The 12,988-nt window shown below is 43.7% G+C and overlaps 1 protein-coding gene across 1 annotated transcript in view; it reads left to right on the top strand.

Annotated features, from left to right (window-relative positions):
• The first annotated feature begins 10,607 nt into the window (after positions 1–10,607).
• FLT3 (fms related receptor tyrosine kinase 3) overlaps positions 10,608–12,988 on the top strand; it is a 30,598-nt gene continuing 28,217 nt past the window's right edge. Inside the window, exons 1-2 of the mRNA XM_033051712.1 lie at positions 10,608–10,646; positions 12,075–12,260. Coding sequence (XP_032907603.1) covers positions 10,608–10,646; positions 12,075–12,260 — 225 coding nt within the window. The remainder of the gene's footprint in view (positions 10,647–12,074; positions 12,261–12,988) is intronic.

Here is a 12,988-nt window from a genome sequence, read left to right as displayed (position 1 = left end):
GAACCTGTGGTGCATTTTCAGCTCCATATACAAAGATAATAATATCTACTTCAAAGAGCAATTGTTAGATATTATTCATTCATGGTTGAAAGTCTACGTGAGCTATTTGAAGAGAAGGTGGAGTAAAAATGAAAATGAATATTTTATGATCTCATACTTTGCATGACTGCTGATACAAACCCTGTCAAAGAGGGATTTCTGTATTTTCTGTTCTTGACTGAGCCTTGCTACTTTTGCAGGCTGCATAATAAAATAAATGCAAATTATTAGTATCTGGGAGGTGATGGTGCCCAAAGGCCCCTGTCAGCATGGCTAAGAGACAGTTCTTCGGAGATAGCAAAAGGTGTGAGAGGCCCAAGATGTGATTATCCTCTAGGAGGACTGGTGTTCTTTCTGTTGAGATATTATTTAGTCAAGGCAAGGTGCACAGGGAGGCAGTGTTTCTTCTCATAAGGCTGGCTATTATAGAGGAAAAAAATGCAAATGCTTGTGGACGTACAAAACAACTAGTATCTGAAGCATCAGAGACAGATCAGACAGCAAAAATCCTGAGAACTGCTAATTCCATATGTGTCTCAGATCACTCTTAAAAACAATTTTGGTGTAAATAATGTTAAGCATTTGATGAATTATATATACTTTCTTAAAAATGCCTATGTTTCCTTTAAGAATCAGTTTCTAGATATAAGACTGAGTAATAAATTGTGCAGACAACAGATGGTAGCTGTATGATGAACCAGTGTCATCAGAAATGGCAACACTTAACCAGCAAAGGAAAGCTAAACTGTAATAACACCTGGAGGAAAATCTCCACAATATCTTCAGATTTAAGGCAGTAGGTCAGTCTTAAAATTACAGGCTCAGAACTACAAAAGTTTCAAGAAAGAACAGACATCTTGCCTGTGTTATTTGCTGGAAATAAATGCTCCCCAGAAGCAAGAAATTTATTCCCAAGAACTTCAGAAAACAGTATATACAATACAATATATATGTAAATACAGCTATATACATTAAAAGCACTATTCCAGTTTCTCATCTTACATTCTTCTGGTCATCCCAAATAAGAGTTTGTGGCTAAAGGGAATGTTATCTAGCATAAAATTAGCCTTGTATTAGTGGATGAGGTAGGAGCATGGATGGGGTCTGGGAGCAAAGGCAGTAGTAGTTTCATGTTTTACAAATTGGAGAATTTTGTAAAAAGAAACTTTCAGTGACCTTTCTCATCAGAGGAAGTTTTCCACTGACAACCACTCCTGCTCCCTTTTTTTTAATTGCACCCTTTTCTTACTGAGAGATGTTCATGAAACCCAGTTACAGGGCACCTGAGAGAAACGACGATGTGAGAAGCTGCCTAAGATCTCTCTGTGGCTGGCAAATGAGAGGAAATTGTATATGAGCAAGGACTGCAAACTCAGATCCCAACAAGATCCAGGTGTGTCTGACTGCACAAAAATTATAGGGCAGTACTGTTGAAAATTCCCTCACAGAACGTACAAGTTTCCATTACGTTCCTATGGCATACATCCTGGGAAATATGAGATGGGCCAGCACACTTCTTTTAGAGGAGAACCCAGAAATGTGTGTGACCCAGCCACCTGCAGGATCTGTTCAACTCCCAGCAATACACTGATTTCTCTCCAACAAAACAGCTGACAAACATTCCAGGGCAAGTTCAGGCACTGAGCCCTGCCACTGGCAGGAAGGTGAAATCAATGAGCACCCCGGGGGGAATCAAGTTTGATCTTGTCTCTTTCCCAAAACATGCAAAAACTTGGGTGCAAGCTGGATGTGAATGTTGGATAAGGCCAGTACACGGTCTGCTCAGTCAGGGAAACTGTTGGGCCCTGCAGGTCACATATTCATGGTCATCCATCACCATATATTTCACGGATCAGAAGATAAGGTATCACTTCTGAAGATTCCTGAAAGTGAAAGGACTGTGCAGGAAAATGGTTGTTTTCCAGTGGAAGTCAATGCAGCTTAAAACTATGGGTGTTTTATTTCTTTTGAGGTTGGGAGCCGTTTGCTTTTCCCCTTCTTTTCTTCAGAAAATTCCTCTGGTTACATGTATCCCAAGCTACTGAGAAGCAGGAAGGTGCCCAGAGTGCAGCCCAGCTTCCAGGGCTGCCCCCACATCTCTGCCCAGTGTTGGGTGGGTGCTCAGCAGAGGCAGGTTTGTCAGCTGAGCAGAGCTGTGGGCATCCTGTCCTGCTGCAGCATCTGCTTCAGGAGCCCTCCTATAATGACGCCCAAAATAACATAGCATGGAGCAACTCTTGCTCACAGGCTTCTGAAAACGTATCTCTCAAAATACCTGAAACTTCATGAAACTCATGTTTCAGCTGAGAAGTTGGTTTAGATCACTGGGTTGATTTCGGTTTTCTGAAAGTCTTCCTTTAAAACCGCTGGAAAAAATGAGCTGGGCAAACAGACAGAAAAGATAGCTTATTGCCTGGGTATTTAGCTCTGTTACTGTTGTAAAAGTATGACACATTTACTCCTTACTAGATAAGATTTATAGTGTGTGAGATGCAGGGGCTAGTTTGAAAAGTGATTTATTGTTGCAACACACTCTATACATTTGCACATTTTACATTTGTACAACTACTTTGGAATTGTAGTTATTTTTAACCCTAAACTCCTAATGAGACAAATAAGAGCAACTAGTACTCATTTTGTTATTTTTTGCCACATTTAGTTCCAAATAGGAACTATTTTTTTTATACCTTAGATTTATTTCTGTCTTATTTTGCAGCAAAATTATTCTCTCCCACTCTCCCTCTTTCTGTCCATTCTTCCTCCGTACACATCTCAGGCCTTCCGTGTTCCCTCCTCATTCCCTCTTCCAGGAAAGTAAGGACAATATCATCTAGTCAGTTATAGAAACCTGTTCTTATTTAAAAGGGAAGTTTTACCATACTAAGATGGCAAGGAGTATCAGTTCTTTATCTGCCATCTTCTGTTTACATTGCTGTTTCAGGCAATGCTGTTTCTTTTTCTCCTTCTTGAATATGTTTGAGGACTCCTATCTTTAGATACTTCAGTTAAAGTAGCTTTTGCTTGCAAGAAGGTAATTATTCCACTAATGTCAGTAGAAGTGCTAGAGTGTGTCAGGTAATGAGACTGGAGTACTTAAACACAGAGCAGTTAAAAAAAATAAAAGAGTTAAAGCAAACTTACTTATGTCATTAGATGAGACAGATCTGTTTACCTTCTTCAGGGTTGTCTATCCAGCTTCTTAATAGCACAAACATGCCATTCCCATGAGCAAACATCCTCTGGAGAATAGTCAAGGATAAGCACAGCCCAATGCCACTTTCTGATTTGTGGGAAGCCTCTGTGGTGGCATCACACCAGTGCTTCTTTGCCCACAAATCTGTGCAGCTGTTCACGCAAACACAAGCAGGGTTGAGAAAGGGATCCCTGGAGGTCATTTGGTCCAACCCCACTGCTCAAGCAGAGCTGCCTAAAACCAGCTGCTTAGAATCCTTTCCCAGTAGCATTTCAATACCTCTGAGGGTAGAGCCACCACTCTCTGAGCAATGTGTGTCCATGTTGGGCACCCACATGGTGAAAACATCTGTGCTCATTGCCTCTGTGTCGCTGGGCACAACCAAGAAGAGCCTGGCTCCATCCTCTTTGCACCCTCCCTTCAGGTGTTTGTACCTCTGAGCCTTCTCTTGCCTGTGCTGAACAGCCCCAGTTCTCTCAACCTTTCCTCATAGGAGAGATGTCCCTGTCCCATTATCATCTTTGTGGCACTCCACTGCACTTTCTCCAGTATGCCCATCTCTCTTACACTGAGGAATCCATACCTTGGCACAGGACTCCAGGTGTGTCCTTGACAGTGCTGAGTAGAGGCAAAGGACCTCTGTCTGTTGGCAAAACACTGCTTAATGTGGCTCACTGTCCACCCTACTTAGTGGCTTGGAAAGGTAATGTGGGAGTCGAGAAGAAGCTCCCTTGAGAGGACGGAAGATGTGGACAAGAAGCAGAAGAAGAATCAGCCACAAGAGCCCTTCCTCAGAGAGGTTACCATGGTAGCTGAGGTTCACTGTATTTTCAGCCAATTTTCAGCCACTTCCCAAAACGGGTGTCCGCAGCAGTCCGAGGTATTCTTTGCAAAGTGGATCACAAGTGGCTGGAATGGCCCAAAATGTGGCTAAAGCAGCAGGGATTTCAGGGTACTCCCCGTGAGCACCAGCCCGAGCAGTCAAACTGGGTTCTTATTCTTCCTGACTTAATCAATGCTGAAATCACAATGCTTATCACAAGGCATGGTTTGGATATTGGTCTGCAATAAAGTCAATGGCAAAATTCATCAATAACACTAAATATGTAATAGTATCATGTGGAAAAACGCCTGTGCTTCCTCTTATTGTTAGCTTATTTTTGCTACATAAGGCACTGAATCTAACATACCTGTAAGTAATCAGTAAAGAACAGGAGTATCTGCTGACTCACAGCTACCATTCTTTGGGAAACGTTTTTGTCTGATTTCCAACAGAGGAGTGTAAAATACATGCCCCATGTGATACCTTATTTGAAAACTTCAGTCATCTCAATTATTCTTTGATAAAATCTCTATGTAATTTATAATTGCAATAAGCCATAGGCTGGGCTGCTAACTGTCCTCCTCTAAGAAGATTAATCGGTACTAATACTGAAAAGCACAATTTTATCCAAAAGATGAAGCTTGCTGAAATCTGTACCAAAATTTCTTAGGATGTAACAGGACAGAGGAAAAAATTGAAAACAGTTACCAAGTTATTATGTATTTATTCTTAAAAAGCATGAAAGAGCAAATTTCTTGCAGCTGTTTTCATCTGGGGTCTGAAAATGGAAGGTTGATGAAAAGATGAGGAAAATTTAAAAGACAGAAAATTACTTTGTGGACAGAGTTTTCCCCATTGCTTGTGTCAGACTGTTGGAATAGGTGAGTCTTGGCTGTAGTTTTCTGAGTCAGATTGAGGAAACTTTTCAGTTTCTCTATATGTTGAATAAGATCTTTTAGATTAAGGCATAGGTTAAATTTGGGAGGACTAGGGAAGTAAAATTCTTAGGAGAGGCTGTGCATTTTCACTACAGAAGCTGACACAAAATGGATATTATCAACCAGCAGAATTCTTTGCTGAGACTTGCAGTGGATGCATAGAAATGGTTTACTCACTGTCACAAGTTCTATTTTAATATCTCTTCTGAAGAAACAATTTTGAGACCACTATAATAACAGGGGTACAACTTACATGAAGGTGCTCTTCTAAAAAAGTTTTTATTGTATGAGTTGTTCTTAAGAAAACTCAAACTTCTTTCTATTTTTTTTTTCCAAAATCAGAGAATCATAGAATCACTTAGGTTGGAAAAGACTTTTAAATTCCAATAAATCCAAACATCAATCCAGCACTGCCAAGTCCACCACTAAATCATATCCTGAAGTGCCACATCTGCCCATCTTCTAAATACCTCCAAGGATAGTGACTCAGTCACTTCCCTGGACAGCCTGTTCCAATGCATGACTAATCCTTTCTTGAAGAAAATTTTTTCCTGATATCCAACCTAAACTTCCCTTGACGTGATTTCCTCTCATCCTCTGATTTGTTACCTAGGAAAAGTGGCTGATCCCCAGCTCACCACACTTTCTTTAGGGTAGTTGTAGAGAGTGATAATGTCTCCCATGAGCTTCCTTTCCTCCCTGCTGAACTCCCTCATCTGCTCCTCCTCAGACCTGGGATCCAGACCCTTCCCTAACTTTTTGAAGTATTTTTAAGCTTTCTACCTTTCAATTAAAAAAACAGAAAATGTTTGCTGGTGACTCCATGGAAAAAAAAAATAAGCAAATAAAATCAGTCATCAGCAATTTAACTAATGTATGAAAGAATTTACAAGGAACTTCTGTGTCACGTTTCGTTCCCGAAGAATATAAAAAAGCAGGGCATCTCCTCTGCAGTCATACAGGAGCCAGGACTGGGCAAGTTAGGGGTTGGCGCCGTGCCTGTATCCCGACGGGAGTCCCGCAGCAGCACCGGGATGCGCGGGATGCACAAGTTGCGCAGGATGCGCGGGATGCTAGGGATGCAGGGGATGTACAGGATGTGCGGGATGTAGGGGATGCGCGGGATGTGCGGGATGAGCGGGATGTGGGGGATGCGGGGGATGTGCGGGATGAGCGGGATGTAGGGGATGTGGGGGATGTGCGGGATGTGCGGAATGCGGGGGATGTGCGGGATGCGGGGGATGTGCGGGAAGTAGGGGATGTGTGGGATGCGCGGGATGTGGGGGATGTGCGGGATGAGCGGGATGTGCGGAATGCGGGGGATGTGCGGGATGTGCGGGATGCGGGGGATGTGCGGGATGTGGGGGATGTGCGGGATGCGGGGGATGTGCGGGAAGTAGGGGATGTGCGGGATGCGCGGGATGTGGGGGATGCGCGGGATGTGGGGGATGTGCGGGATGTGCGGGATGCAGGGGATGTGCGGGATGAGCGGGATGTGCGGAATGTGTGGGATGTGCGGGATGCGGGGGATGTGCGGGATGCGGGGGATGTGCGGGATGAGCGGGATGTGCGGAATGCGGGGGATGTGCGGGATGCGGGGGATGTGCGGGGCCGCAGCGCCCCCTGCCGCCCGCTCGCCCCGCCGCTGCTGCGCGCCCGTGGCCCCGGGCGGGCACCGCACGGACACTGTCCCGGGACAAACTGCCCGGAGCGGCAGAAATTGGAGAGGAGCTGGGCGAGCGGGCGTGGGAGAGGTGGCAGGTGCGGGTGGAAAAATAATCCACGCGAAGGGCTGCAGACCATGGCAAACAAGACTGGCAGGTGACGGTGGCATCCCAGGAGGTTGTGTAGCCTCAGTGTTGGACCCCATTATTAGTTCTTGACTCGGTTCACAGACCCGAACTGAGCTCTTTCCGAAACCACACAACCTCCCCTGCTCCACTCTTCTAGCTGCTGTCTTGGTCAGGGATTCAAGTCTAGAGATTCTTGTCCCTTTCCTCTAATCCTTCCTCACAGAGCCATCCCACTCAACAGGCTTCTTTCCACCTCAAATCTCAACCATGCTTGAACACGACTGTGAATAATCAAATCAATTCACGTGACATTTACTGTCATTAACCATATAAATGACTGCTCCTGACCCAGACATACCCCAGCCAGTGTTATGACAGCTGGTCGTAACTAGCACGAGCTGCAGCAGAGGCATCTTGTCACCCACTTTGCTTGTTAAATTTAGTTCTAACATGGTTATTACTCCAAAACACGGGGCAACACCTTTGGCCCTATCATCATATGAGAGCAAACTCACAAAGTGCCTATTTTTCTGAGCTGGGAGTTGTTTAAGCTGAAAGGGTGAAGATGCTGAGGAAGGAAGCTGTGCAAAAAGATGAGGAAGGACAAAAGTAAAGTTTAATGGGAGAGGAATGAGATGTGGTTAAAATGTAGGAATTATTTTCAGTTCTTTTTACCTGTCCTGCCTCCCTCTGATTTTTAGCACATTTGTATTCAGTACAATTCTCATGTCAGGATCCACCAGTCTGGGGGCCATTTGAGAAAAAGGCTACCACATGCAAAAGTGGGGGTTTAAAAAAGTTAATGAATTAATATTGAGCTCATTAATGCCACTACTTGGAAGGTTTTTTTCTGGCAAATCATGACAGACATAGCAGCAGTTTTACTGGAAGGGTCCATCTACATCCCATGATCATGAAGAAAATTTTGGAAAGCTGATCCAGAGAGTCACCCAGAGGACAGTCAGAAGTCTAATAAGTGCCAAATCATATTTGCTTTATGTAAATCTTCTGAACTGTAAAGCAGAGTGGAAGATTGTTCTATGTCTAGAAAAGGCCCATCAGCTATGTAAAATATTAAGCACCCTGAGCTGAACACAAAAACAAGACGCATCCCTTGGTATGAAGAGAAAGGTTTTCATCTTTCACAATTCTCCAGTTCCTAAGCTATCGTCTTTCTGATTAACTCAGACTTTCAGCATACTTTGGAGTGGTTTTCCCAGTTTTCCACAGGCAACTTTTGTCACCTCCCATTTGAAAATAAAATTTTGGAAGCAGCTGCATTCATTTGATAGCTGAACTAGCTTAAACAGAGCGTCTTGGTTTGGTATCTCTCCAGTAGATTCAGGCTTTTCTTGTCAACACCATAACACGTGAGCTCCCTTTTTGCCTTTTACAGGCATTTCCCCAAGTATGTGCCAACACATCTTGAATCCTTGGCTCTGTCTACAGCAACTAGATGTTTGTCTGACTGAAGTGAGAACAGGACTTCTCCTACTGCCTTTATTTTTGTATAACCTATAAAAAGATAATGAAGATGGAAAGCAAGCCTAAACAAACATTGTTCAGAGACAGCAATTTATTTTCATTTCAGCTTCACTCTAGTTCAGCAATAGACAATGTCATTATGCATGCTACATATTTGATATTCTTTACCCAGTGCTTTCAGTCTCTGCAGTTCTTAATTTGGAGGATGACTGATGTGCAGACTGTAACAGAGCCCTTCAGCAGGCCAGGTAGAAGCTGAAAGATTAAGACAGCAAATCAGAGCATTACCATTTTCCCAATGCTTCTTTTCTTGATTCTGCTTTTTCTGAAAGGTTCATTCATGCTCTCTTTTTCTATTTAGGCTACTCAGTACCATGTAAATACTTCTTACTATCATATTACTCATTTGTTTCTCACTGTAAAGCATCTGGAATCAATCATGTCAGGTTCAAGACATCCTTCCTTACCCAAAAAGCCTTCACAGGAATAAAGGTACACCACAGCAGTGGCAAGCTGTTGCAGTTTACATGAAAAGGAGTCCCATTCTCACTTACACATGAGGATGACAGGGTGCTCACTACCTCCAGCATAGTCCCACATAACGTCCTTTACACATGCAGCTCCAGCTCATCAGACACTTTGTTTGCATGTCTCACTCACAGTCTGGTTGCTACAGCTGTCTCACTTTTGCTGTGAATCTGCTCCCTGTTGTTGTTTAAATACACCCTTCCCTTTTCTGCTATGTCCTCAGGACTCCCTCTGACAAGGCAGCGTGATCAAAGTGTAGTAATGCCATGTTGGGATACGCTGACTTGGTGTGTACAATCAGAAGTTAAAATTATTCACAAATCAGAAACATAAAGCAAGGGAATGCTCAGCAAGCCAAAGGAGTTGAGGTTTTGAGGTCATATTTTCAGGTGGTTTCTGCTGGTGTGTTTTAGAAATTAGAGGACCTAGATGGGTTTCCATCAGCTAAATCCCAGGCCATGAGCCAGGTGAATGGTCTCTGCTTTGAAAAGGCCAAAAGCAGAATCAGCCAACAAACCAACAGAAGTGGAGAAAGCTGAGCAGAGAAGCACTTGGTGAAAGGCTAGGGAGGGAGCTAGAAGCCTGAGTCGCACTGAGGGAAGGAATTCAGCATGTTTGGTGTAGATGCCTAATGCATACCTGCCTTTCAGCTGCCCTCTGGCACTCCCTGTCTCAAGACGTGCCATCATTATTTTTATAGTCAATGGATGGAGATACATGTCTACACAAAGAAATCACATCCATCTTTCATAGGGATAACACACAGGCTTTTACTCAGACATCTGCAAAGCAGACCATTGCCTGTGCATGCTGTGGAAAGGTGGCGACCAAAACGAAGGGTATGCTGGGTGCCTGAATGAGAAGGACTTAGACTTAATACACTTTGGCAAGGAGAAGAGGTTGTCAAAATGTTGCCAGCTCACAGCTCAGACAGTTCCAGAAGATACAAATGGCAAGGAGGAGATGGCAACACTCTAACTCATTTCTTCCTACTTCCAGTTTTGCTCCTTCATTGAAAAGAGACATTCATTCTTCAAATACTTTGTGATGTATTTACCTTTTTCCCTTCTTTTAACTCTGCACCATAAAGCTTTATGTGCAAACATCTCAGGAGCTGAGGGGGAGAAAGAAAGAAAGAAAACAAAGCAAAAAGCCAAGGCCTGAGGGCAGAGATACTGTGGGTTGCCAGAAGATGGATGTTGTTTTATGATTCACTGCTTACTTGTGCTGTAGACGGTTGGCTTCAGAGAATTAATGGAAATCAGACATGTTTCATCCAGCCAGTTGTACAGTCTTACTTCTGTTTGGCTTTGTGGTGGTACATGGTTACTGTAGCTCCTTTAAGGCTAAAAGGTGATCTTTCAAACTGCAGTCCCTCCAGAAAGACTTACAGGAAGCATTCTGGAGAGATGATGCCTTTGAGGAGTCAGAAGCTTTCCCTCGCCGCTCTTTATGCATAAAGATAAAGGATTTTTGCCACTTAGGGCATCCTCAACTTCTACGGGCAGCCTCATCCAGTGCCTAAATACCCTCCCCGTGAGGATCTTCTTCCTAATATTTAATCTAAACATGTCGTCTTACAGTTTAAACATTCCCCCTTGTGCTATCACTACTTGCCCTTGTAAAACATTCCCTTCAGCTCTCTTCTAGCCCCCTTCAGGTATCTGCAAGGTGCTGAAAGGCCTCCCCAGAGCCTTCTCTTCTCCAGGCTAAACAGCCCCAAATCTCTCAGCCTGTCTCCATAGGAGATGTCATTCTGACCTCTGATAATCTTTGTTGCCTTCCTCTGGGCATGTTCCAATGACTCCATGTCGTTCTGTACTGCAGAGCTGAACACAGCACTCCAGGTGGGGTCTCACAAGAGCAGAGCAGAGGGGCGGAATCTCCTCCCTTGACCTGCTGCCCACACTGCTTTGGATGCACCCCAGGATGAAGTTGGCTCCTGTGCTGCATGTGTACACTGCAAGCTCATGCTGAGCTTCTCATCCACCAACACTCCTGAGTCCTTCTGCCCAGGGCTGCCCTCAATCCATGTTCCACTCAGCCTGTGTTTGTGCTTGGGATTGCTCTGACCCAGTGCAGCACCCTGCACTTGGCCTTATTCAACACCATGAGGTTCCCACAGGCTTACCCCTTAAGCCAACCCAGGTCTCTCTGGATGGAATCCCTTCTCTCCAGTATGCTGACCGCAGCACACAGCTTGGTGTCGTCAGCAAACTTGCTGAGGGTGCACTTGATCCCACTGTCCATATCATTGATAAAGATGTTAAACCCTATTGGTCAAATTCTGACCCTCAGGAATACCACTCATCACTGCTCTCTGCTGGGACATCAGACCACTGACCATCCAGCCAACTCCTTATCCACTGACTGATCCCTCTGTTAAATCCGCATCTCTCCAGTTTAGACACAAAGTTTCATGCAGGACAGTGACCAATTCTTTGCACAAGTCCAAATGAATGATGTCAGTCTCTCTTCCCTCACACACCAAAGCTGTAAGACAGTAAGAGAAGGCCACCAGATTTGCCAGGTGCCATTTGCCCTTAGTGAAGTCATGTTGGCTGTCACCAATCACCTCCTTATTTTCCATGTGCCTTCTCATGGTTTCTAGGGGGATCTGCTCCATGATCTCCACAGACACCGAGACTGCCTGTCGTGTAGTACCCCAGGTCTTTTTTTTTCCCCTCTGAAAAGGGGACTTATATTTTCCCTTTTCCTATCAGTGGGAATTTCACAGGACTAACAGACCTTCTCAAACATGATGGATAGGGGTTTACCCACTTCCTTTGCCTCTCCAGGTCCCATGCAATTGTTCACCTCCAGGCTCCTTAGATGTTTTCAAGCCTGTTCTCCTACAGTAGGCAGTTCTCCATTTTCCCAGTCCTTGTCTTTCTCTTCTGAGGGAAGGAAGGTGCATCATCATCCTCCATCTCACAGCAGGCAAACGCTGAGCTGTGCTGCAGGGTTTGGTGTTTTCAATGCAAGGATGCAAAAGAGAAGTGCGAGAGAGCATCTGTGTTTGGTTATGTTGTCTCTAAAGGAGCCTCTATAACATATAGAGGCTTTTGTCTTTAGGCTTTCTCTGCAGCATTATGGGGCATCCTTGTAAAGTGTGATGTGCCTGTGCTTTGGAAAGGTTCTCCAAATAGAGCTTCCACTCAGCTTCAAAACACAAATGCAGAGTTAACAAATTCATACAGTATGTCTGCATATTCAGTTTGGCTTTATTTTTTTTTTCTAAAAAGTAATCTTTCTACAGTTTTGTTGTATTTTAGCTAAAATTGCTATCCCATAGCAGAGACTTTATTGCATATGTTTTCTATTTCTGTCTTGCAGTTTTTGTTATGACAGCAGTTGCTTTCACTTCAACAATGACTCAAAATACATCTGAGATCATGTGTGGATTTATCAGCCAGAAGGATGAAGGTTCAGGAGCACCAGAGACATCAGCATCTCCTAAGGTGATATAACAGAGAACAAGTTGCTTATAAAATGTTTCTATCCATTCCAGAAATACCTTCCCAGGAACTTACAACACCCTAAACCTTTAGAATGTGAGGACATCACAGTCAAAACCACTAGGGTTATACCAAATATGACTACAGAAGGTTGGAGGGATATATATCTGAAAATTCATGCTTTGAATAGGTGTATAGTTAAGTACCAGTTTCTCTAAAACTGGCTTTTTAATTAACATCTTGATGTTGTCTTATATCAGCTTGCCTGAATATTGCTGGATATTCTGATAAGGCAGAATATGGCTGTTATTTCTAGGTACTTCTCAGGTCAAGAGAAAGGAAAAAGGATAAAAACATGAGAAGAACCAACCAAACAAGCAAAATGGGGATGCAATGAACTCTGTACTTTCATAAACTTGCTGGATAAAATTCACCCAACAAAGCAATGGACATATTTAGGGCTCCTCTTCAGATGGAGCTACTTACTTGCCACCTTTTGCTGGCAGCTAACCTTAGAAACTCATTAATTCGTTGGTGGCTTTCAGAATTACTATGGAAGATTCTGTTTCTGTTTGCAATTCTCCTTTAGCTGTACACAGGGGTGAGGAAATGAAACATATGACAGCATCCAGCCCAAATGTTTCTTACCCAGTAAAGCCCCCAAGGAGTTGAGGAGCAACCTAACCAGATGATGCAGTGACAAGCAGTGAGATGCTAAAATAAACCCAACA

Source organism: Catharus ustulatus, chromosome 2 (genome assembly GCF_009819885.2).
Source record: "Catharus ustulatus isolate bCatUst1 chromosome 2, bCatUst1.pri.v2, whole genome shotgun sequence".
Taxonomy (NCBI): domain Eukaryota; kingdom Metazoa; phylum Chordata; class Aves; order Passeriformes; family Turdidae; genus Catharus; species Catharus ustulatus.
Note: the sequence above shows the minus strand (reverse complement) of the source record. Positions and strands in the feature narration are given on the sequence as shown.